This window comes from Aquarana catesbeiana, linkage group LG01 (genome assembly GCF_042186555.1).
Source record: "Aquarana catesbeiana isolate 2022-GZ linkage group LG01, ASM4218655v1, whole genome shotgun sequence".
Taxonomy (NCBI): Eukaryota; Metazoa; Chordata; class Amphibia; order Anura; family Ranidae; genus Aquarana; species Aquarana catesbeiana.
Genome location: NC_133324.1, coordinates 877,155,644 through 877,181,477, shown reverse-complemented (window position 1 = coordinate 877,181,477; position 25,834 = coordinate 877,155,644). Strand labels below are relative to the sequence as shown.

General features: G+C 41.7%; 1 protein-coding gene across 1 annotated transcript in view; it reads left to right on the top strand.

The window, feature by feature from the left end:
* The window catches only part of EVC2 (EvC ciliary complex subunit 2), a 321,014-nt gene that overhangs the window by 241,548 nt on the left and 53,632 nt on the right, over window positions 1–25,834 (top strand). The window contains exons 16-17 of the mRNA XM_073610268.1: window positions 13,998–14,114; window positions 22,191–22,418. Coding sequence (XP_073466369.1) covers window positions 13,998–14,114; window positions 22,191–22,418 — 345 coding nt within the window. The remainder of the gene's footprint in view (window positions 1–13,997; window positions 14,115–22,190; window positions 22,419–25,834) is intronic.

The following is a 25,834-nucleotide window of genomic DNA, read 5'->3' as shown; positions in this document are numbered from 1 at the left end:
TACTACTCCTGAGAATGGCGATACCACATGTGTGAGCATAAAATCCAAGGAGCACCTTCAAGCTTTCTAGGGGCATAAATTACATATCTAATTTCCTGATTACTGATCACATTTTTGGAGGCTCTGGAGCACCAGGACAGTGGGAACACCCGCAAAATGACATTTTGGAACGTAAACACCCCAAGGTATTTTCTAAGAGGCATGGTAGGCTTTTGAAGACTTTATTTACCACACGTTTTTGTAACATTAAAAAATAAAATAAATTTAGTTTCTACACAAAGTTGTCAATTTAATAAGATATTTCTAACACACAGCACATGCGCACTTAGAATTACAACCCAAACACATTCTGCTGCTCCTCCTGAGTATGATGATGCCACATGCTTTAGACTTTTTTACCGTTTGGACTGATTACTGTATTTATCAGACATTGTATCTTGTGTATCGCACAAATTAACCAATTGTGGCAAAGCAATGTTCTGTAATGGCTGCCTTTGTACGAGTGGTCAGGGAATATAGGTTCTTGTAGCCTCTCCTTTAGCAGTCCCGATATATATAAGCCATGCATACATAGCCTACTGGTACATGGCTGTCCCCTGGAAAGACATGTTCACTGGCCAGGAGGTACAGGAGGCCAAAAAGGGAAGAACAGGAAGAATTCCTGTGGCTCCATTAGTGCAGTTGTCCGCAGGGAATGACTGGGACTGGCGTCTTGCAGGAATGTAGTCAGTTGGATGTGCAGATGGGTCAGTTCAAGCGGCAAGCAGAGACATGGTCAAAGACAAAGGATCTGTCCAGGCAATCCTAACATAAGCAGCCTAACACGCAAGGTCAATATATAGCAATCCTTTAATGAGTACATAAAAGAAAAAGCAGTGCAGCCCTAAAAACAAAAAATCATAATAGTAAAAATATATTAGAATAATATCTGGCAGAAGAGAGCCATATAAATAGTCCCAGTTGATATAATATGAGAGCCAAGGATGAAGTAAAAAGATGACACCAAAAGGTAAAAATATTCTCCTCAGTAGTGATCAGGGTGCTCGGAAAACATTGCAATTTACGTGCATCGTTATTAGTACTTCCACCATCATATGTACGTGTAGCAAACGTCTCATTGAGACAGAGAAGGTGGCTGTAATGATGTCACAGAGTCCTCCCTCACGCGCATCGTCCCTGTGGGCGGGACTTCCTCAGCCATCGCTGATACACGCTATGCATCCTACCACTGGGATCACAGTGCTTTGTTTGTGAGTAACATTTTTTACCTTAATAAAAGATGCTTTAAGTTAAATCAGAGAGCACTATGTATGTTTCGTTTATTTTACATGGTCACCATGTTCCCATCTACTGTGTGTGAGAGTGTCATCCTGCTGCTGCAGTAAAGAGGCTGGATTTCGATCTTTGGACCGCTTAGAGACAAATTCCAACCTTTGATTACCGTTGTGGAAAATGCTTGATTGACCTATCTGTTAACTCAGAGGTCTACAGTGTGAGGTTGGCGGCCTGTATATATGGTGATGGAATCACTAATAAGGACGCACGTAAATTGCAATGTTTTCCAAGCACCCTGATCACTACTGAGGAGAATATTTTTACCTTTTTGGTGTCATCTTTTTATGTCATCCTTGGCTCTTATATTATCTGAACTGGGACTATTTATATGGCTCTTTTCTGCCAGATATTATTCTAATGTAATTTTAGTGTTATTATTTTTTGTTTTTAGCGCTGAATTGCTTTTTCTTTTATTTAAAATGACTGAAAATTTTCAAAAAATATGGGGATTTAGTCACACTAAAGGACTATAGGAGGAGTCCTTTAGTTTTCTCTTATAGAGGAGTGTATGTCTCCCATGGTTCAGAGAAGCAGGATCTTCCATTCTATGGATAGCGTAGGACCCACTGATAATGGAGTACTTTGACACAGTAAGTGGGTTTAAGCACCATATAGCCATATGGTGTGACTAAATCCTCATATTTTTTGAAAATGTTCAAGTGTTTTAAATAGCCTTGCAGGACTTAAATTTAATTTTTGCATGTGTGCGCTGTAATATTTTGTTCTGTTTGTATGGTCTTATGGCTGCACCATCTTTAATGCTTCTTTTAGGGTTTGCCCCCCCAAATCTTTGTCAAATATTAAAAGGTGACATTATGACAGGTGTGAGAATAAACAGGGACACTGTGACTGGTGTGACGTTGATTATAAACAATGTGACTGGGGTGGCAGTGATCAGGATTTTCTGTGATTGGTGTGGAAGTGATTAGGGGCACTGTGACTGCTGTGGCGGTGATCAGGGGCACTGTGACTGCTGTGGCGGTGATCAGGGGCACTGTGACTTCTGTGGCGGGGATCAGGGGCACTGGGACTGGTGTGGCAGTGATCAGTGACACCGCGGTTATCAAGGGCATGAACTGGTGTGGTGGTGATTAGGGAAACAGTATGTGGGGGGCATTGATTAGGAGCATTGACTGGTAGACCTGGTTTGGTAACATTGTACTACTGTGGCGGTGATCAGAGACAATGGCTGGCAGCACTGACATACAGTGATCAGAACAACCAGCTGTTGTACATGATCAACAGTACAATGTCACACTTTGCTTGCTAAAGGAAAATTAAATAACGTAAAAGGAGCTAAAGCTTTACTTTCTGACTCTGGATATGTACAAAAGCACTTTTACATACCCTTTAAAGACAACCAAGGAAAATTGCTTTCTCCTGAAGAAATTACCTTTTTGTTATTTGGCTTGGTCAATAAGATTATGTGAGGTCCAATTAGAATTAGTTGCTATGGATTTTTGCAGTAAGCTGAAATCTGGATAGTTACTGTCGGGTATTGCATTGTACCTGCAGTTACCTAATATTTCACATCCTAATTACATGAGCCCAAAAAGTGTATTTATCACAAGAAAAATATTCATCTTTCATTAAGATTTCTCTGGAGATTTTCCATTGTAATTGGTTTTCTGGTTTGTAAGTGAATTACGTTGCCGTTGCTAGCCTGTTAGATGAAATATGCAGCCTCAAGACCTCTTGTTAACCGACTTTGATAAACCTACTTCCTGCTCTTTCTCCAGGTCCCACAGGCCATAGAAAGTATGCTTTTTTATTGAGATATTCGAGGACCAAGAAAAATGTGATTACATAGCAGTAATCTGAAATCCCAGCTTCCTACCTGCTGATATTTCATTTGTTTCTTATTTGCTAATTACACTTCATCTGTTTTGTTTCTTCCATCCGCTCACCATCTGATTGCAGAAGATCTAATCAATGGCACCTGTCTGCATTTTCAGTGTGTTCTGATTCAACTACACTGACATCAATGCGGCTTTTGTGTCTGGTTTCATTATCCATTTCTCTCTATTATCTGGTCGAGTATTGACTGGTGTCACAAGGGCTTTTGCATAGCTGCAATGTATTATTTAGGAGAATTGTGCTCAGAATGTCAGCGTGTTGAGTATGGAACCCTCCTTTTTATTTCATCAAGCCTTGCAGTTAGTAATGATTGACAGTGTTAGATGGCCTTCAGTTAATTTTGAATTCCAGCTTGGAGCTAAGGATTGTGTTTCCTCTTTGACCAGCAGTAGCACGTTCTCCCCTATCTCCCCAACCTCCTTAGGTTGTTCCTTAGAAGCACAGAAGCACACCACTGGAGGCAACTGATGATGTTGGCAGGTAACCAAAGGAGATAAATAGGAAAATTGTCCAGAAACTAAACGGGGCTTTGCTGGGTATACGACATTCAAGCAAAGTCATGTTAAAAACTGAGATCAAGACCAATGGCACACAATAGAGTTGGTTGGCATCCCAAGGTCAGGAAAAGTGTTGGATAAAATCCAAAAGGCAGCCTGGAGTTACAAGCAGAATGACAGCGTCAGATCAGATCAGGAGCAACCTTTTGGTTTTGTCTTGGTGCACTCTTAACAATTCTTCTAAAGTAGAAGTAAAGTCAGCATTTTTTTATTTTACAGTAAGGCTGGCCATAGATGGTGCAAATTTCTTCCCTGCAGCAACCGATTGCAGGTAAGAAATTTGCATGATTCCCCCATCAGCACAGACAGCACTGACAGGGGAATCCCTCCTGCTGGGCCATTGTCTTCTCTTGGCGGGGGAGGCTGTCCCCTCCGGGAGAAGACAGTGGGATTTATTTACGAAAGGCAAATCCACTTTGCACTGCAAGTGCACTTGAAAGTGTACTGAAAGTGCACTCTAAATCTAAGGGGTAGATCTGAAATTAGTGGAAGCTCTGCTGATTTTATCATCCAATCATGTGCAAGCTAAAATGCTTTTTTTTATTTTCCTCACATGTGCCCCTCGGATCTACAGCGACTTTACTTTCAAGTGCACTTGCAGTGCAAAGTGGATTTTCCTTTAGTAAATAACCCCCAGTGATTATCGCTAGCAGCTATAGCAGCCGCTTGCAATAATCAGAAGTGAATCCAGCAGGCTGGTCGTACCCAAGTTGGTCATATCAACCCGGTACATTAAGCTTGCTCATTAATGGTTCAAATCTTGGCTGGTTCCTACTGAACCAGCCGAGATTTGAACCGTGTATGTCCAGCCTAAGCCAAAACAGGAAGTGCGAGGAAATCCCCTGCAAAAAGAGAGAAACCCTGGTTGTCATCAGGGTCACTAAAACTAGTGACCTTATTGAAAGATTCTCCTCTATTACGGTTTTGGAGATAACCCAAAATTTGGGATTTTCTTTCACTTTCACTGTTAGTCATAAAAGTAAACATGACAAATAGGGTGAATCTCCCTAAGAGGGACACAATCAGCAATAAAATTCTGACAGGTGTTCTACTCCCTCTTCACTGTATCCAAAACTAAAAAAAAATAGTTTTAACTTTAGTTATACTTTAACAACTTGTGGACTGCCCCATGCAGATATATGATGACAGGACGGCAGCTCTGCGCCGGAATATGTACATGTACGTGATCCGGCATTTCTAGGTAGGGGGCACGCGTGCGCCTGCTGCCCCCATCTGTGCTGTGATTTGGTACAGCACAAGCTGATCAGCAGGTCCCGACCTACAATTTTTGGCCAGGACCTGCTAATCGGCTTAGCAAATCACAGTACAGAGCCCTGTGTTTACTAACAACATAGAGCTCTGTACACACAGCAGAGATGTGGCTGATTTTTTTCTTCCTGCAAAGCATGGAGAAAAATCAGCTACATCTATTAGTAAAAACAGCACATAATATCCACATGCCACTTGTTAGACAGACAATTAACCCCTTGATTGCCCCTAGATGTTAACCCCTTCCCAGCCAGTGTCATTAGTACAGTGACCGTGTATAGTATTAGCACAGATCACTGTGTTAATGCCACTGGTGATGTCAGTGTCAGTCATTTCCCACCCACAGATTGCTCTCTGCACTATCACAGTCTGATCTCCACCATTACTAGTATAAAAAGAAATAGATAAAAATTCCAGTATGTATATCATAGTTTGTAAACCTTAAAACATTCACGCAAACTAATCAATATACTTTACACTTATTGGGATTTTTTTTTTACCAAGGACATGTAGCAGAACACATTCTGGCCTAAATTTATGAAGAAGTTTTATTTTTTTATTGGATACGTTTTATAGCAGAAAGTAAAAACAATTATGTTTTTGGGGTTTTTTTCAAAATTTTCAGTCTTTGTTCATTTATGTAATAAAAAATAAAAAAGCCCAGTGTTGATCAAATAGCACCAAAAGAAAGCTCTACTTTTGTGTACAAAAATGGTAAAAATGTAATTTGCGCACAGTGTTGCATGACCGAGTAATTGCCAGTTAAAGTAGTGCAGTGCCGAATAGTAACAAATGTTCTGGTCATGAAGGAGATAAAACCTTCCAGAGTACAAGTGGAGATCATCGTGTGGCGTGTCTCTGCTGCTTTCTCAGTTCCAGGCGAGTGTTAAGTTGGTCATTTTAATCATTTGCTGTTGGGGGATTCTACAAATATAATTGAGTTTTCACTAAAATTATATATTTGTCCCAGCCTGTATTGTTTAGTCAAAGTGCAGTTACACAATAGAGCAGTATTAAACCCCAAATCACTTATTTATTATATTACAGCTTACCAATTATTAGATGTGATGTTCTCTTCTTTAGGTTTGCTTTCTTTTATTTTTACCAGGTGATCTTGCCAATAAGTCTGTTATTTTTCAACAGACCAAGCTGCCCTGCAGCTGTAGAAATTAGAGGGTTGAGAAAAACCATAACAGGTGTGCTTACTAATGGTCAGCTATTATTTATTTATTTAAAACGTTGGTCCTAAAACGAACAATACTGTTAAAAAGTGTTAGTTTATATCTAAATCTGCTAGTACATCTAACCCTGCACTCCCACTGCCCAGTGCTGCTGTCCAGTGGTGTCTCTGTTGCTCCTTCATCCAGAGTGGGAGCACAGGAGGTGTGTTACTGGCCCGTACATCAGATGAAAACAGAGGGCCACTTCACACCATAGAAACGCAGTCCGGATGCATTCCAGATGCTTTTCTGCATGAGCGTTTTTGATGCATTCCAGTTTTTTTTGTGATGCAGTTCAGTGCATTCACCCCCCTCTGTTTTCTTAAAGGGTAAGTTCACCTTTACAGAACAAGCTGTAAGGTGAACTTACACAGGACCCCCCTCCTCACCCCTCCCCTCCCAGTCCTGCTGACCTAGAGCGCGGTGATCCCCCATATAGCCCTGCTATAGCCGCGTCACGGGTCCGGGGCTTCACGGGTCCGTCACATGGGTGTCACGGTCCATTACATGGGTGGCACCGACCAATCAGAACCCGTTTAGCCCATCCTGTTAGCAGGGAAGAAGAGTGAAAGCTGAGGGGATTTCTAAGTCCTGGATCGGGAACGCGGCTATAGCAGGGCTCAGAACGGGAGATCGCCGCACTCCAGGTCAGTGGGACTGGGGGGGGGAGTCTGTGTAAGGTCACCTTACAGATTTTTCTGAAAAGGTGAACTTACACTTTAACCTTAAATAAGGACATGTGTGTTCCAGTGCTTTTTGGTGCGTTCCAGTGCATTTTACATCATTTCAGTACAGTCCATTGCAGTAAAAATACAGCATGTTCCACTTTTTTTCTGGAACTGGAACACACTTGAACTGACAGCACTGGTATGAACTATGCCATTGAAAACCATATGACCTACTTTCCATGCGCTTTTGATGCAAAAAAAAAATTAAAAACCCCACTGGACTACATGTGCTGTACACACTATTGCGATGCGGGAACCAGTGGGATTCCAGTGCCGGTTCCCGCATCGCATCTCCCCTCCCTCACAGGCAGTTCACACTACCCTCTGCAAACTGCTGCGGATGTCAATACAAAGTTAATGACACCCACAGATCGGTTCGCAGATCGCAGTGCAAACTGTAAATTCAAGCAAGAATCGGATCACATGGGTGTGATTCTGGTGCGGAGGGAAAAAATGTTCCTGCGCCTTTTTCGTGCAAATCCAATGCGAGTTCAGCCATACAACTGTATGGCTAAATTCGCATTGCACAGACCTCGCATATGATTGTAAGCTGCAATATGTTACGTTTTTAGTTTTGGGAATAATACTGCTTTAAAGTGTTACTAAACCCACAACAGTAAAAATCAGTCTGTATATGCAGTAAAGCATGCTTGTTATACTCACTGTGGAACCTAAGGGGTTAATCCTCTCCATTGTAAAAATGGATAACAGGGGGCGCTGTGTGGTACTGATATGTCCTTATGTTAAAGACCATATAACATGAAATAAAGTGTGCAATAAAAGTGCAAATGAGGTAACTACTACCCGCCTGAAAAGGGGACGTACTAAACTGCATATTGGGATGATGGGATGATTGCATATATATATATATATATATGTATAAAGTACACTGACATCTAGTGAGGGTTCTCAGTATTGCAGCCAATAATCCAATCATCTCATCATCCCAATATGCAGTTTAGTACGTCCCCTGAAAAGTGCTATAGGACATAGATAAATCAGTTTAAATATAAAGTGCAACAATAGATGTACCAATGTGAAATAATATTAAAAAAAATAAAACAGTGATATAAATTAATGGTGGCTTAAATCTTGATAGCAGAGAGAAAATCAGAGAGGAAATCCTTAAAAACAACACCAGAAATGCTCAGATATGAAAACTGCTCACCTCTAGGTGCTTCCAGTCACGCCACTTCCGGATCCCAGCTTCCGGTTTCTCTCCTAGCACGAGCGGAGCGCACGCCAGCTTGGACGTGAGCCCAGCCGTGAGCAGCTCTCATATTGCAATTCATGTAGACTATCCTCAGTGCCAGGCCAAGGCACCCACTAATGTAAGCAGGCACCCCGCCTTTTGTTTGTATTATTTTCAATTAAAAAAACAGTATTGCGCTATGGATTGTCCTTTTGTTTCCTTATGAGATATTTTGGAGGAGAGGAGGACACATTACAGAGGCTTCATCCATTAACTAAGGGTTCCTAATAGGATTTCCCTACAGCGCATTAGACCGTCTTTTTAATTAAAGAGGTCATATCCATCTGGTGAGCAGTTTTCATATCTGAGCACTTCTGGTGTTGTTTTATGTTAACGGTGAAGGATTTCCTCTCTGCTTTCAAGATTTAAGCCACCATTAATTTATATCATGGACTTTATCACTGTTTTATTTTTTTTTAAATATTATCTCACATTGGTACATCTATTGTTGCACTTTATATTTGAATTGATTTATCTATGTCTTATAGCACTTTTTAGGCGGGTAGTAGTTACCTCATTTGCACTTTTTTTGTACATGTCACTTCATTCCATGTTATGTGGTCTTTAAGATAAGGCACATATCATTACCACACAGTGCCCCCTGTCACACATTTTTCCAGTTGTACAGTGTTCTATCATTGTTTTGGGGAGCAGCTATATATATATATATATATATATATATTAGGTTTGTTTCAAAATTATTGTTTGGCGCAAGGTTCACCTTTTACACTAATCCTCTGCATTGTATAAAAAGGCTGCTTGATCCTGTATGTATAGATTCTCCCCTCCATTCACTGTCCCCCTGGACAAGTCTGGATAAGACAGAGCCTTTGGAGTCAGGCTGCACATGCTCAGTTTGGTGTGTATTACTAGAGAGGTGTTTTTTTTCTTGGGAGAGTGCATGTAATCAGCACAGGGCCAATCAGCACTGTCCAGACAGAGTGTCAGGAGTCCTGCATCCTCATAGGGCAGCTCAGTGAAGTATTATTATTATTATAAATATTATACAGGATTTATATAGTGCCAACAGTTTACTTAGCGCTTTACAACTTGAGGGTAGACAGTACAAATACAATACACTTTAATACAGTAGGAATCAGAGCACCCTGCTCCTTAGAGCTTACAATCTAAGAGAGAAGGTCAAGAGATACAAGAGGTAATAACTGTAGGTGATGTGCTGATTGAGAAGATAAATGTACAGTTGTTAGGTGGGGGCCCGATAGGCTTCTCTGAAGAGATGAGTTTTCAGGGATTGTCTGAAAGTGGATAAAGTAGGAGAAAATCGGACGGATTGAGGTAGAGCATTCCAGAGGATGGGAGAGGCTCTGGAGAAGTCCTGGAGGCGAGCATGGGATGAGGTGACAAGGTAGTTTGAGAGCAGGAGGTCTTGGGAGGAGCGAAGAGAATGATTAGGTTGGTATTTTGAGACTAGGTTAGAGATGTAGCTGGGGGCCAGGTTGTGGATGGCTTTGTAAGTTATAGTTAGTATCTTGAATTTAATTTAGTGACTGAGTGGCAGCCAATGGAGGGATTGGCAGAGGGAGGGGTGTGGCAGACGCTGAGCGGTTTGTGAGGTGGATGAGCCTGGCAGCAGCGTTCATGATGGACTGAAGTGGGGATAGCCTATTTAGAGGTAAACCAATGAGGAGGGAGTTGCAGTAGTCGAGGCGGGAGATGACCAGGGAGTGGATTAGAAGCTTTGTGGTGACATTGGTTAGGAAGGGGCGTATCTTGGAGATGTTGCGGAGATTGAGGCGGCAAATTTTGGATAGTGATAGAATGTGGGGTCGAAAGGTTAGCTCAGAGTCCAGGATTACACCTAGGACCTTAGCGTGTGGAGATGGGTTGATAGTTGAGCCGTTGATATTGACAGAGAAATAAACTCCTACAAGCTTTAACCAGACACTGATAGAAGTCATAAGACTGCTATAAACTGCTGATGAGAAAAGGTATTTAGCTGTTTATATTTACTAAAACAATTGCATTTCCATGTTCTATGTACTATGGAAGACCAGATATAGTGAATGCAGGCTCCTGGGTTTAGTAACACTTTAAGCACTTACTGGCAATCACCTGTAATGGAATCCCTTGTATGGTTTGATGGGCAAACATCTGAGCTTTTTATCCTTTAATTTCTGGCCACAAGTTATAAATCAGTAATTAGCTTGAAAGTTTACAAAAAAGGCACTGGCTTTGTGTAGTGTATTCTTCTAAGTGAATGCTTGAGGCGTGTGATTTTAGGGTCCATAAACAGTCAAGACTTGAATTTTGGCAGATTCCTGCATAATTGGCTGAAATTTAAGCTGTGGTGGCCCTGTCTGCCCAGCTAGGTGGAATATTGTTGGCTGTACAGTGACCCCATCCAATCAGATACAGTCACGTTCTGGGTACTCTTGCAGCTGGGTGTATCAGTAGCTATCAGCGTACAATAGCCAGCAGGGAAGATTCCTATTTATTTCAATTGTCCAGCCCAATATCTATGGCTAGCCTTAGTGCTATAGTAATGGCCAAGATTTAGTCATCTTAATTTCCGACAGTGTGGTCTCTCTTGACAGCCAGTAAAAATGATGGCATTAACAATCAAACTTGTCTCTGTATCTAGCTGTTCTCTGTAGTAGGGAGCTAGATATGAGAAATAGAGATTTGTGTTTCATATTTGCTATTGTGAAGCAAAAAATTAGCCATAGCAAGACCGCAAAATCTATAACCTATTTCTTGCTAGATGTTCTCATATAGATAAAATGTCAAACTATGGTATCTGTGGAACCACGAGAAAGCTCTACCAGTCCTGAAAATGCAGTAGTGAAAATATATTATAAAACATAACATCATGGGTAAAAAGCAGGCAACCAGACATAACTTTTATGTAAATATTTATTTATATACAGAATGCATGTGTGTATGTATGTACAGTATCTCACACAAGTGAGTACACCCCTCACATTTTTGTAAATAATTTATTATATCTTTTCATGTGACAACACTGAAAATATGACACTTTGCTACAATATAAAGTAGTGAGTGTACAGCTTCTATAACAGTGTAAATTTTCTGTCCCCTCAAAATAACTCAGCACACAGCCATTAATGTCTAAACCACTGGCAACAAAAGTGTCCAAATTGGGCAGAAAGTGTCAATATTTTGTGTGGCCACCATTATTTTCCAGCACTGCCTTAACCTCTTGGGCATGAAGTTCACCAGAGCTTCACAGGTTGCCACTGGAGTCCTCTTCCACTCCTCCATGATGACATCACGGAGCAAAGTGTAATTTCTTCAGTGTTGTCACATGAAAAGATATAATAAAATATTTACAAAAATGTGAGGGGTGTACTCACTTTTGTGAGATACTGTATGTATACATACAGATAGGTCCATATATATTTGGACACAGGCACAGTTTCCATACTTTTAGCTCTGTATGCCACCAGAATAAAATTAAAATGAAACCATCCAAATTAATTTGAAGTACAGACTTTCAGCTTTACCTCAAGAGATTGAACATGAATATCAAGTAAAAATTTTAGGAACTGAAACCATTTTTATACACAGCCCCCCCCCCCCATTTTCAGGGGCTCAAATGTAATTGGACAAATGAATATAATCATAAATAAAATGTAAATTTTTTATATTTTGTTGAGAATCCTTTAATGGCAATGACTGCCTGAAGTCTGGAACCCATGGAAATTACCAAAGACTGGGTTTCCTCCTTTGTGATGCTTTGCCAGGCTCCAACTGCAGCTGTATTCAGTTGTTCTTTGTAGGTCTTTCTGCCTTTAGTTTTGCTTTTAGCAAGTGAAATGCATGCTCAATTGGGTTGAGATCAGTTGATTGACTCGGCCATTGCAGAATATTCCAAAAAAAGCTCCTGGGTTACTTTTGCAGTGTGTTTTGGATCATTGTCCATCTGTACTGTGAAGCGCAGTCCAATCAACTTTGCTGCATTTGGCTGAATCTGGGCTGACAGTATATCTCTAAACACTAGAGTTAATGCTGATGCTTCTACCTTCTGTCACATCATCAATAAACACCAATGACCCAGTGCCACTGGAAGCCATGCATGCCCATGCCATCACACTGCCTCCACCATGTTTTACAGATGACGTGTGCTTTGGATCATGAGCTGTTCCAAGCCTTCTCCACACTTTTTTCTTCCTGTCATTCTGGTACAGATGAATCATCCGTCCAAAAAATGCTTTTCCAGAATTGGTCTGGCTTTTTTAGATGTTTTTTGGCAAAGTCTAATCTGGCTTTTCTATTCTTCAGACTTATGAATGGTTTGCACCTTGTCGTGAACCCGTATTTGCTCTGGTGAAGTCTTCTCTTGATTGTAGACTTTGACAATGATACGTTCACCTCCTCACTTGTCTGGATGTTGTGAATGGTTTTTCTTTAGCATAGAGTGTATCCTGTGATCATACACCACGATTGTCCTCTGTGGACGTCCAGGACTTTTTATGTTGCTGAGCTCACCAGTGCGTTCTTCTTTCCTCAGAATGTACCAAACTGTTGATTTGGCCACTCCTAATGTTGCTGCTATCTCTCTGTTGGATTTGTTTAGTTTTTGAAGCCTTACAGTGGCCTGTTTCACTTGCATGGACAGCTCCTTTGAACGCATGATGTAGGTTAGATAGATTCCAAATGCAAATACCACACTTAGAATGAACTCCAGACTTTTTCCCTGCCTAATTGATGAAGAAATAATGAAGTAGTAGCCCACACCTGGCCATAAAACAGCTTTTTATTCAATTGACCAATTACTTTTGCTCCCTTAAAAAAGGGGGGGTGGCTATTCTTAACCACTTAAGGACCGAGCCTCTTTCTGAGATTTGTTATTTACAAGTTAAAAACTGTTTTTTTTGCTACAAAATTACTTAGAATCCCCAAACATTATACATTTTTTTTCTAACACCCTAGAGAATAAAATGTTGGTCGTTGCAATACTTTCTGTCACACCGTATTTGCGCAGCGGTCTTACAAGCCCCCTTTTTGAATTAAAAAATAAGACGATAGTAAAGTTACCCCAATTTTTTTTTACATTGTGAAAGATAATGTTACGCCGAGTAAATTGATACCCAACATGTCCCAAAGTATTGACTCAGGAAGGCTGAATACAAATGCACGCCACACTTTTCACATATTTATTTGTAAAAAAATTTGAAAACCATTTATCATTTTCCTTCCACTTCACAATTATGTGCAACTTTGTGTTGGTCTATCACATAAAATACCAACAAAATACATTTACGTTTTTGGCTGTAACATGACAAGATGTGTAAAATTTCAAATGGTAGGAATACTTTTTCAAGGCAATATATATATATATATATATATATATATATATATATATATATATATATATATATATATATATATATATATATATATACACACACACACATACATACATTTTTTATTATTTATTTTTATGCATTTTGAACTACAATATTTTATCAACCTGTCAACTCTCCAAAACCTAAAATCTACTTCGGCATTAAAGGTCTAAAAACCCGTCCGTTACAAATATGTTTTTTGTAACCCTATTAATGGCAATCCTTTTCTCCTAATCATCTCTCCTGTGACTCTTGTAGAGACGGTAAAGAAATACAGACACATTTTCTTGCTAGTAGTAGATGCATTGCCTTAATTTTTCAGCAGTGTCATATCACTGAAGATGCTTTCTTCATTCAAGCAAAATATGTTTTATTTACATAGCCTGCTTTATTCCCATGGAATAAGCTCCTGTGCAATTGCTTATTATGATTATTTTTTTTTTATGCAGTCAGGTTCAAAGATGATGAAGCATCCTCAGGACAGAACGGCAGAGATCCTGAAGAAATCTGCAGAGGATAAAGTCTTGATTTATGAAGCACAAATTACAGATGACAAGATTAAGCAGGTAACGAAAATGAGAGGCGACCAGTTCAGACGGTGAAGACTTATCCAGTTACATGAATGTTTACTTTTGATTTGCACTTTCTGGCTGTATGGAAATAAGTCTCGGTTTAAAAAATAAGACCCATTTAATCGTTTGCAGGAACAAGCCCTCTTGGGGTCTCTTCAGTTCAGATTTAGCTGATGCTTTGTTTTGATCCAGGGCATTGAAGAGAAGATTATTAAAGGGGTCATATATGCAAATATGAAAACTCTGTGCCAACATTAACATTATGAACATAGATGTGTTTTGTGCTGATATTTACCTGTTTTTACACTGTTAGCACAACCCTCTACACTTTTCAGTTACTGGGCTCAAATCTTACTGGCTTTGCTGCCACAAATGATCCAATCACAGAAAGGATGCAGATGACCTTGCAGTGAAAAGGGAGAAGCAAGTCGTACAATGTGCAGCCACTATTTTATAAATATATTGAGATGTCCCTGGATGACATTACAGGGAACTTGTTCATTCTGACTGTCTCATTTAGATCGCTTAAAGAAAATCTATGGTCACAGCATTCAGTTTCATTTTATAACATCAGCGTTGTAATAACAATACAAACAATAGTTTGTTTTGAATATTTAGCATGTTTACTTAAAAAATGTCCTTTCATGTTATGAGTTCTGCCAGTCTCTTCCAACTTCCTAGATTCCCTGCATGCTTTGCAGCTTCTGAACTGCTGTTTGTGTTCAACTTCACATGACTACATATCCCATGGTACCATGCTGCCTGTAAGTAGTGCTTCCTGCCCTGAATCCACCTCCTGAAACCCCTCCTCTCAGGACATCTGTAGTTCATAAGGTCGGCGGAATCAGTGATCCATCTCCATAATACACGAATAATATGTGATCCCAAAATAAACATAGTGCAAATAATCGGTAAATATAATTGAGTAAAAAGTCCCATACTGAATGAATTTCACAATGATCTTAAAATGTGGAAGTGATATCAGCAGTCCATCTCAATAACACAAATGTGAATTCTTCAAGCAGTGCTCAAAAGAACCAACCACCAGCTCCCAGTGAATTCAACACTCACCGGAATTTATAGCTGCCATTACAACAGCATTAGCACCTGTGACAAGTGAAAAAAAATCTCTTGGGAGTCCGTGCAGCGTCTCACATTCAGTGGCACCTTCTGATGTACTCCAGCTAGGGCAAACAAAGCTCACAACAAGCCAAATAACATCTCCAATAGTGTAGTATTTTATTTTGATCCTATTAAAAGCATAAAAGTGCAAAAAAAGTATACACTCACTTGTAAAGCCGCTGCCAACCCAGGATCGAGCATCAGCGTGACATCAGCACCAGAAACTCTGCCCCAACATGTTTCATCCAATAGAACATTCTCAATGGGTCCTCTAGTGGTGACGTCAGCTATCTTTAAGTAGCCTTGCCAGGTCCACCCAGTCACAGGAGTAGAACACAATTGCTTTAGTGGCGAAGACAGAAATTATGGGTCAGCCCTTTTAGTGTGGACCCAAAAAGGATCTCCAGACAAATATGTTCAAATAAGACAAAAAGTCAGGAATATTAAAGATTAGTGTAATGAACCAATAATTTGCAAAAACCCATCGAATTCCAAGATACGATTGTACAAAAAAATGAATAAAAATAGAAAACCACAATAGTCTAAAAGCCATATGAGTGGGTGTCAACGGCAAGTACAACAAACAGTGACACAGCAATGCCTACTCACTACTGCATGATAATCAGTGGAACCAAATATTCCTAATAGGAACATGGAGGACAAGTGGGAGTGTTTCAAGGGAGTATTAACTGCATTTGCCAGTGTATTCTAGTAGGTGACAACTATGCTAGAACTAAAATAAAACCTACTGTATGTAGCTAAATTCTAGTGCAAGAAAATACATGAGAACTCAAACTCAAATGCGTTGCTAAAGGGTTGTGACTATATGTTAACAATGTTTGGAATTGGCGCTTCTCTTCATCCTCAAGGTCTTGTTTGGTCTAGTGTAAAGCAGAATCTCCCTGACAAACAGAAAACGTTTTGTCACTTTTACTAGTAATGTTGAAAACTTCTTCTCCATTTAGAGTGAATCCCTGCATTAGACCTCGATCAGTCGGGTATTTTTTGTGTAAGAAAAGGCAGGTATGACCAGACCCAATTAAACCAGTCAGTTCCTTGGGGTATAGCTATGTTCCTACAAAGAGGCTGAGCACTCCAGTATCCTCAGAGCTGCTCTTCCTTAAACAAAAACCACTCCACTAATTGGCAGGAGTCTGAGCAAAGTAACCCCTTGCCATGCCTCGTCTATTTAAAAAAAAAAAAAGTTTTCTACCAGGCAAACCGAGAGAGCCTTCTTCGGGGCTTAAGTAAATCTTTGACTGAAAGTCAATAATTTGTTAGGCAAACAGTATAGTAGCTTAAAAATTGATCTTAGACCCACCAGACTGGAATTCTAAAAGACCCCACCTGCCTACATTGTATAGTCCAAATTGAGGCTGGGAGAAGTTTTCCTGCCTGCTGTAGCTGTGGATTGAAATGCTGAGCAGGTATTTGAGCTGACATTTTAGAATAGTGAAAGTATAAAAAAAATGTATTCACTGTGTCATGTTGGCTGAAGGCAACAATTCTAATGATCTTTGACATGTGTGTGTGAGATTATCGCTCGGTTGATCGTGTTCCGTTGAAATGGTTGTTAAAAGCAATAGTCTTCAAAATGTGCAGTGACTAGACCAGAGCACAAGTCTGGCAAAATCTGCTATGTAGGGTGGTACTTTTGGCGGCGGTGACTTTTCTTTTGGTGTGTTGGTGTTCCTCACCTCATTGAAAATATTTTGGGCTCTAAACCATGCATAGGTGTGTTAGCTTGTTTATACAGTGGCGACAATAATTATTTGATCCCTGCAGATTTTGTAGGTTTGCCCACTTACAAAGAAATAAAGGGTCTATCATTTTTATCATGGGTGTATTTTAAATGATAGAGAAATAAATCCAGAAAAAAACACATGATACATATGTTATAAATTGAGTTGCAGTTCAGTGAGTAAAATAAGTATTTGATCCCCAAGCAAAACATGACTTGGTACTTGGTGGAGAAACCCTTGTTGGCAAGCACAGAGGTAAGACGTTTCTTGTAGTCAGTTACCAGGTTAGCACACATCTCAGAAGGGATCTTGGCCCACTCTTCTTTACAAATCTCTAAATCATTAAGGTTTCTTGACTGTCACTTGGCAACTCGAAGTTTCCGCTCCCTCGATACATTTTTTATAGGATTAAGGTCCGGAGACTGGTCACGCCACTCCATGACCTTAATGTGCTTCTTGTTGAATCACTCCTTTGTGGCTGTATATTTTGGGTCATTGTCATGCTGAAAGACCCATTCTTGGCCCATCTTCAGTGTTCTGGCTGATGCACGAAGGTTCTCATCCAAGATTTTACAATACATGGTCCCGTCCATTGACCCCTCAATGTGTCAAAGTCACCTGTAACTTTGGCAGAGAAACACCCCAAAAGCATAATGTTCCCACCTCCATGCTTGACTGTAGGGGTGGTATTCTTAGGGTCATAGTAAGCATTTTTCTTCCTCCAAAGAGATTCTGTGGACAGGTGTCTTTTATACACATAACGGGTTGTTGTTAGAAACACCTTCTTAAATTGACAGGACTAATCTGTGTACCACATACTGTAGCCAGTCTGTGGGAGCCAGAATTATTGTTGGTTGGTAGGGGATAAAATACTTATTTTACTCACAGAACTGCAACTCAATTTATAACATTTGTATCATGTGTTTTTTTTTTTTTGATATTCTGTCTTTATCATTTAAAATACAACAATTATGGACCCTTCATTTCATTGTAATTGTGCAAACTTTAAGAAATCTGCAGAAGTCAAATAATTTTTTTCGCCACTGTATACCCTGAAGAACCAAGATCATGAAGAGTGTCTTCATTATTTACCCTTATAACCCACAATTGTATTATGATGTCAATTACTGTACTGTCAAGTGGCCATTTGCCATAATAGTTGTCTTCCACATACACTAGCAATCATTTCCTATCTGGTGAACATTGCTGAGGTATTGTGTGGTGAACCCAACAACTAAATGGTTTTGTTGGGATTTAAATCTTCCCTTCCTGACACTAATCATCTTGCCTTTTTTATCAGCTTTGATCCAGCCTCAGAGTGGAGATACTAAACATCCTTTATGGCCGCAACATATTAAAAATAAATTACATTTATGTTTAGATACATGAATCTGTCATTATTTTAGCATCTTGTTTTCCCCTGTACAGCAACAGCATTTAGGCTAGGAGAGAAAGGGGCAGAAAACTCCAAACCAGAGTTGTATTGCTTTGCACAGTGTTTTCAGTTTTAAAGAATAAGTTTGTCTTTACAAAAAATAATAAATGCCTGTTTTTTTTGCAAGTAAAAAAATAGGCATTTTTTTGGGGGGGGGGGGGGCTGTAAAGTATTGCACCCAGGATCAGCAGATTGTGGGTCCTGCAGACTGCCTGTGTAGCTATCTGCCGTACCTCCAATATGGGCAGGCAGTTACTGGATGGCAAGAAAGCTCAATTGACTCCCCAGAGCACTCAACAGCACCATGGTAGTTCATTGAGAACTACAAGCCGACAGCCGCAAAGGCTTACGGTACTTGTAGTTTTCACGTTTACACTGTGAATGAATGATGTGGCCGAGCGAGCGGAGCCCCACGTGGCCAAGTTTTTCTTTAGATTGTGACAGTTAACGGGGGCAGAACATCCCCCACTCATTGTCAAAATGGGGGATCGGGGATGGGGGGTGCGAAGGCTGGTGCGTCTGTAACATGTTACGTGTTACACCCTTAATATGGGTGTAATATGTACATGATGTTAAAAAAGGTGATCTTATCCTTAAACAGTGTAAACATGCTTTTAGGAGAGTGCAAAGGGAGATGTGACAAAGGAGGCAGAATTTCAGCATACATTTTTTTCCTGTTGTCTTATCGGGTAGACGAGAACATTATTATGATTTTGGGGGGAGGATGGTTTGACCTGCATACTGAAGGATCTTGCAGCTAAAAGAGTAAAGCTGGCATCACACCTGTAGAATTTTGTTAGAAATTTGTCATTATCAGAACATTTGATTAAAGTGATTGTAAAGTCTCGGCTTTATATTTGTGTATATATATATATATATATATATATATATATATATATATATGTTTATACTTACCTCCAGGGCTTGACTGGGACAAACATGTGACCCTGGACTTCATTCAGATGGACCCACTTTAATTGAATAAAATGCTGCCCCCCCCCCAAAAAAAAAAACCTGCCCACCAAAAGGCCCCCACATTCATTATTGTATATCATGAAAGGTGAGAGAGAGGTGAGAGAGAGGGGGTGTGAGTGTAAGAGAGAGGGAGTTAGTGAGAGACAGGAGGGGGGGCTGAGAGACAGGAGAGGGGGCTGAGAGGAGGGGGGCTGAGAGACAGGGGGGGCTGAGAGGCAGAGGGGGGGCTGAGAGACAGAGTGGGGGCTGAGAAACGGGGGCTGAGAGACAGAGGGGGGCTGAGCGACAGGGGGAGGGCTGAGAGACAGGGAGGGTCTGAGAGACAGAAGGGGGGGCTGAGAGACAGAAGGGGGGGCTGAGAGACAGAAGGGGGGTCTAAGAGACAAAGAGGGGGACTGAGAGACAGACAGGGAGGGCTGAGAGACAGGGGTGGTCTGAGAGACAGGTGGGTGGCTTAGAGACAGAAGGGGGGCTGCGAGACAAAAGGAGGGTCTAAGAGACAGGGGGGTCTGAGAGACAGAGGGGGGCTGAAAGAGGGGGGAGCTGGGAGACAGAGGGGGGGTCTGAGAGATGGGAGGGGGGCTGAGAGACAGAGAGGTGGCTGAAAGAGGGGGGGCTGAGGCAGACCACATAGCACTGTCCTCACCTGCAGTCCCTCCTCTGCTCCCCCCCCAGGTATGTGTAGGATGCTGAGTACCTGATGGCCAGCAGCGGCGTGTCTCCCTTATGATCATGCCAGACAGATACACAGGGACGTGGTTGACGTGTTTCACATGAATCACTCGCGCTTACTCATAACGTTATAAGTAAGCACAACTGATTCCTATGAAATGCATCAATCATGTCCCCGTGTATCTGTCTGGCTTGGCAACAATAAAGAACCTTCAAGATTTTGACTTGTGGTGTGCTAGCATTTTTTTTTCTCTTGCATTCTTTGGTGGCCACCTGGGGTGAGCACCTACAGCAGTCAATCACCCTCTGATTGCTTGAGTGGTCTATACTTTGTGGTTCAATGATAATGGTAAACAGGAAAAATATAGAGGGGGAATCTCCCTAATGGGGACACAGACAGAAATAAAAACCTGACAGGTGCTCTAATCCCTCTGCAAAAAAAAAAAAAATAGTTATACTTTAGGATCCAGAAGACCTTTTTTGTCACTTATATGCATTATTTGCAGACTTTATATTTGCTCACTTGTTATCTTACAAGACATTTTAATAATTTCTTAATACCTATAATTCTTCACACAGATATTTTGAGCACTTTTAATGAGCTTTTGTATTCTGGATGGAATAAGTTAAGTTTTTTTTTACAGCACTGCTACTTTCTTATATATACTTATTGAGTTTATGTATTCGAACTCCTAGTCAGGGGTGGCCTGTCCTTTAAGGGTGCACAGGCGCCGCCCCCCTCCCCCCGATTAGAGCCAGATTAGTGCCAGATTAGTGCACCAGATTAGAGCCAGAGGTTTTAATAGGCTTCAAAATAGAGTATGCTCAAGGTGCAGAGTACTGTGGACCGAACCACCCAGGTGTGTTACAATTAGGGTTGTCCCGATACCGATACTAGTATCGGTATCGGCACCGATACCAAGCATTTGCCCAAGTACTTGTACTCGGGCAAATGCTCCCGATGCTTCCGCCGATACCTTGATAGTCAGCAGTGATCGGCGCGTGGGGGAGTTACAAGCTTCTCCCCCCGCGGCTTTCAGCTGCTTTAGTGACATACAGCAGTGATCGGTGCTTGTAAGTCCCCCACACGCGATCACCGCTGACTGTCACCTCATCCCCCTTAGTCCCCCTCCGCTGTCCTGCTCCGTTGCTTTGTCCCCCTCCGTTCCTCTGACCCCCTCCGCTGTCCTTCTTCTTTGCTCTGTCCCCCTCCGTTCCTCTGACCCCCTCCACTGTCCTCCTTCTTTGCTCTGTCCCCCTCCGCTGTCCCCATCCGTTCCGGCTTTCCGCTGTCCCCCTCTCTCTTCCTCTGTCCCCTCCGTTCTGCTGTCTCTCCGCTGTGAGAATGGACAGAGTCAGCTGACTCTGTCCATTCACATAACTGAAACATTGTAATCTCTTGTGATTACGATGTGTCAGTTTATGAATGGAGAGGAGCCGCTGTGTTCTCTCCATTCATTCTCAGTGCAGCTGAGGCTGCAGAGAAAGGGACTGGGGAATCTCTATCCTCTGTCTCTTTCTCTGTCTCAAGGGGGAGATATCAGAGGTCTGTTAAGACCCCTGATATCTCACCAAAGCCCCCCAACAGGGCTGATTAAAAAAAAAAAAACAAAAAAAAAAACACACACAGTGCAATAAAGAATAAAAAAAATTAAATTGTAAAAAATAATAAATGTAAATGAAAAAAAAAAAAAAACACACACACCGTTCACTCCCCCCCAAAAAAAAAAAAAAAAAAAAAACCACTGTCACGTGACATTAAAAAAAAGTATCGGTAATCGGTATCGGCGAGTACTTAAAAAAAAGTATCGGTACTTGTACTCGGTCCTAAAAAAGTGGTATCGGGACAACCTTAGTTACAATAGTGAATAAATATTCGCTATTGTAACACTGATCCTCCTCCTGGCCAATCGGGAAGAGGGTCCATCACCCGATTACCCGCCAACTGCCACGTAGATTGGTAAAGTGGGGGGGAGGGTGGTTGTTCCCCCCCACCCCCCCAAAAAAAAACACCAGCTGCAACTGCTCCTAGTGCTGGCAGCATCCGTGTTTTAATATCTAACCTGAGCGCAGTGTGTTTTTCTTTTTTATATGGATTCTTAGTCTTCTTTTCCTATTTTACAGGTGCGTGGAGAGCTGCTGCTGCAGAGAGTACACCAGCTGAAGGCCAGAGAGTATAAGCTGGGGGAATATCTGACTTCTTTACAGTTCCAGATAGTTAATGGCAAATCAAAGATTTTCACAGTCTACTCGGCCCTTCTACAGCTGCAGTCCCTTTTGTTAGAAGAGGAGACAAAATCCATAACGCACAACACATCAGAGTATGAACAGCTTCTACTCGCACTAAATCAGGTGAGAGATAGTTGCTTTTATAAAGCTTTACTGTAATTCATGTTTGTGATAAAAAAAAGTATCACGGATAGTACTCAAATTTTTTTTCTCAACAAGAGGGTAAGTCATGAGCTGTCTTCATCCAACCTCCAGGCCAATCAGGAAGCGGGTCCTGAGACCCGATTGGCCGGGAGGAGAAGCAACTGCTGGGACTTAGGAAGAGATGCAGGGGGGAAGCTGCCAAAGTCACGACCTTGATGGGGTAAGTGCAGGGCGGGCGAGCAAAGCGGCGATTGATCAATCAAGCGACAGGGGGGTGGGAGGAGTGAGGGGGCCAGGTTTGTTTGCCACCCCACCCCCCAAAAAAAAATTGAGCACCAGCTGCCACTGCTGGTCATACAAACAAAACCAGCCAGATGTTTCTACTTCATATATCAAGTTGCATTGTAAGATGTATGGCAAATTTATTAAATGTATATATACTTTATTGTCTATTCAAATAAAATGTCTGTTTGTCCTTTCATTCTGCCGCCATGCATAATTTCCTGTAACTGCCAACATAAAGTTCAAATTTCTGCTTGATCCAGATGGGCACCAGTCTACAAGCTCCTGTGTTGTTCATGACCAGGATAGTTCAGAGCTCACTTAGTTAAGCTAACTTTTAACCACACTCCCCAACACACTACTCGTACGTGGAGTTAAATGGCCAATACGGCCTTTTATTAAACAATACGTTTTAAACAACATAAATAATCTAGTTAACCAACTCAATAAAGGGCACATACACCCCCTTCCTGCCCAGGCCATTTCTCAGCTTTCAGCACTGTCACACTTTGAATGACATTTGCGTGGTCATGCTACACTGTAACCATGTGAAATTGTTATCATTTTCTTCACACAAATAGAGCTTTCTTTTGGTGGTGTTTAATCACTCCTGGGCACTTATGGGCACTGATAGGTGGCACTGATGAGCACAGAGCGGCACTGATGGGTGGCACTGGTGGGAACTGGGCACAGATAGGTGGCACTGGTGGGCACAGATAGGCAGCAGTGATGGGCATTGATGGGCAGCACTGATAGCCAGCACTGACTGCCATCACTAATGGACACTGAGTGAGGCACAGAATGGTGGCAATTGTGGGCACTAGTTGCTCCCAAAAAAGACACCTCAAAGGTACCAAAAATTCCACCCCCAGGCACTGGGAACTCCAGTAGTGTCTCCACACTGTCATCCTCTCCTGAGATACCAGATATGGCAAGCCAGGGGGAGTCATTGGGACCAATTGGTGGTGCAGCTGCTTCTCACATTTCAGACCCTGTATATGTGACTGAAGATGCGTTTTCCTCCGCCCTGCAGGGCCTAGAAGGAAGATTAGCAGCTTTCTAAAGCCTCATTATGAAGAGGTGCCCCCCCTCGCCAGAGTGGGGGGAAGACTTCTGCAATACTCAGAAGTCTGGCAAGAGGAAATTCAGGACAGATGGGTCATCTCCCCGGTGTCTCTAGGATACAAACTAGAATTTCAGGAGTTTCCGCCGTCTCGTTTTCTGAGATCAAATGTTCCCAAAGATTCAGGGAAAAGGCAATCTCTGTTTCAGGCATTAGACCATTTACTGGCTCAGGGGGTGATCATACAGATCTCCACAGAAGAGCAAGGTTTGGGGTTTTATTCAAACTTCTTTACGGTACCAAAACCGAATGGAGATGTCAGACCCATTCTAGATGTAAAGAATCTAAATCAGTTCCTGAATATCCGCTCCTTTCGCATGGAGTCGATCAGGTCAGTAGTTTCTATCCTACAAGGAGGAGAACTTCTGGCATCTATCGACATCAGGGATGCAAATCTGCATGTCCCTATATTTCCCACTCACCAAAGGTTTCTGCGGTTCGAGGTAGAACAGCAACATTTTCAATTTGTAGCCTTGCCCTTTGGGCTAGCTACAGCACCCCGGGTGTTCACAAAAGTGCTGGTCCCACCTCTAGCCAGGTTAAGGGCACAGGGCATAACAGTCTTGGCATACCTAGATGATCTATTGCTTATAGACCAATCGGTGGCTCGTTTGGAGCAAAGTGTACGCATTACAACCAGTTACCTGGAAAGTCTGGGTTGGATTCTCAACCTAGAGAAGTCTTCCTTAAAACCACTAAAAAAGCTGGAGTATTTGAGCCTGATCATAGACACAGCCCAGAAAAAGGTGTTCTTGCCTCAGGCAAAAGTCAGTTCCATAAGAGAGCTGTTGCGGATGGTCAGGTCGAAAGGGGATCCCTTCATTCGCCTTTGCATGAGGTTGTTAGGAAAGACGGTGGCTTCATTTGAAGCGGTTCCCTGTAGATCTTCTAGTGTCCAGATTCAACATGAAGTTAGTCAACTTTGTATCCAGGACAAGGGATCCACTCGCTTGCGGAACAGATGCGTTGGTGACCCCATGGGATCAGTTCTCACTGATCTATGCATTTCCCCCTGTTCAGTTGCTGCCTCAACTTCTTTGCAGGATCAAGCTTGAAAGAAAGCCGGTTATTCTGGTAACACCAGCATGGCCCAGAAGGTCATGGTATGCAGAAATCGTAAAGATGGAAGTGGAGGATCCATGGTCCCTTCCACTACGGCCAGACCTACTCTCACAGGGGCCGATATTCCATCCTACCTTACGAGCGCTAAATTTAATGGCTTGGCTATTGAAACCCACATTCTGAAGAAATGTGGGCTATCCGGGTCAGTTATTTCTACCTTGATTAATGCAAGGAAACCAGCTTCCAGGACTATTATAGACTCTGGAGGGCATATGTTTCCTGGTGTGAATCCAAGGGTTGGCACCCTCAGAGGTATATCATAGGCAGAATTCTTGCCTTATGGGGTAGAGATGAAGTTGGCCTTGAGTACTATTAAGGACCAAGTCTCAGCTTTATCTGTCTTATTTCAAAGACTGCTTGCTACACATTCTTTGGTTCGGTGTTTTATGCAAGGGGTGATGCAGCTTAATCCGCCAGTTAAATCACTTTTGAACCCTTGGGACTTGAACTTAGTTTTGTCAGTGTTACAAAAACAGCAATTTGAACCGATACAGCATATTCCCTTAGTCCTTCTGACAAGGAAGCTAGTGTTCTTGGTTGCTATATCCTCAGCAAGTACAGTTTCGGAATTGGCTGCTCTTTCTTGTAAGGAGCCATACTTAATTATTCATGAGGACAGAGTGGTGTTACACCCTCGTCCAGATTTTTTGCCAAAAGTGGTCTCAGGTTTCCACCTGAACCAAGATATTGTCCTGCCATCGTTTTTTCCAAAACAATGTTCCAGGGAAGAGAAGTCACTACATTGTCTTGATGTGATGAGAGCGGTCAAAGTCTATTTAAAGACGACGGCTCAGATTCGGAAGACTGATATCTTATTTGTTCTGCCCGAAGGTCCTAAGAAAGGACAGGCAGCACTGAAATCCACTGT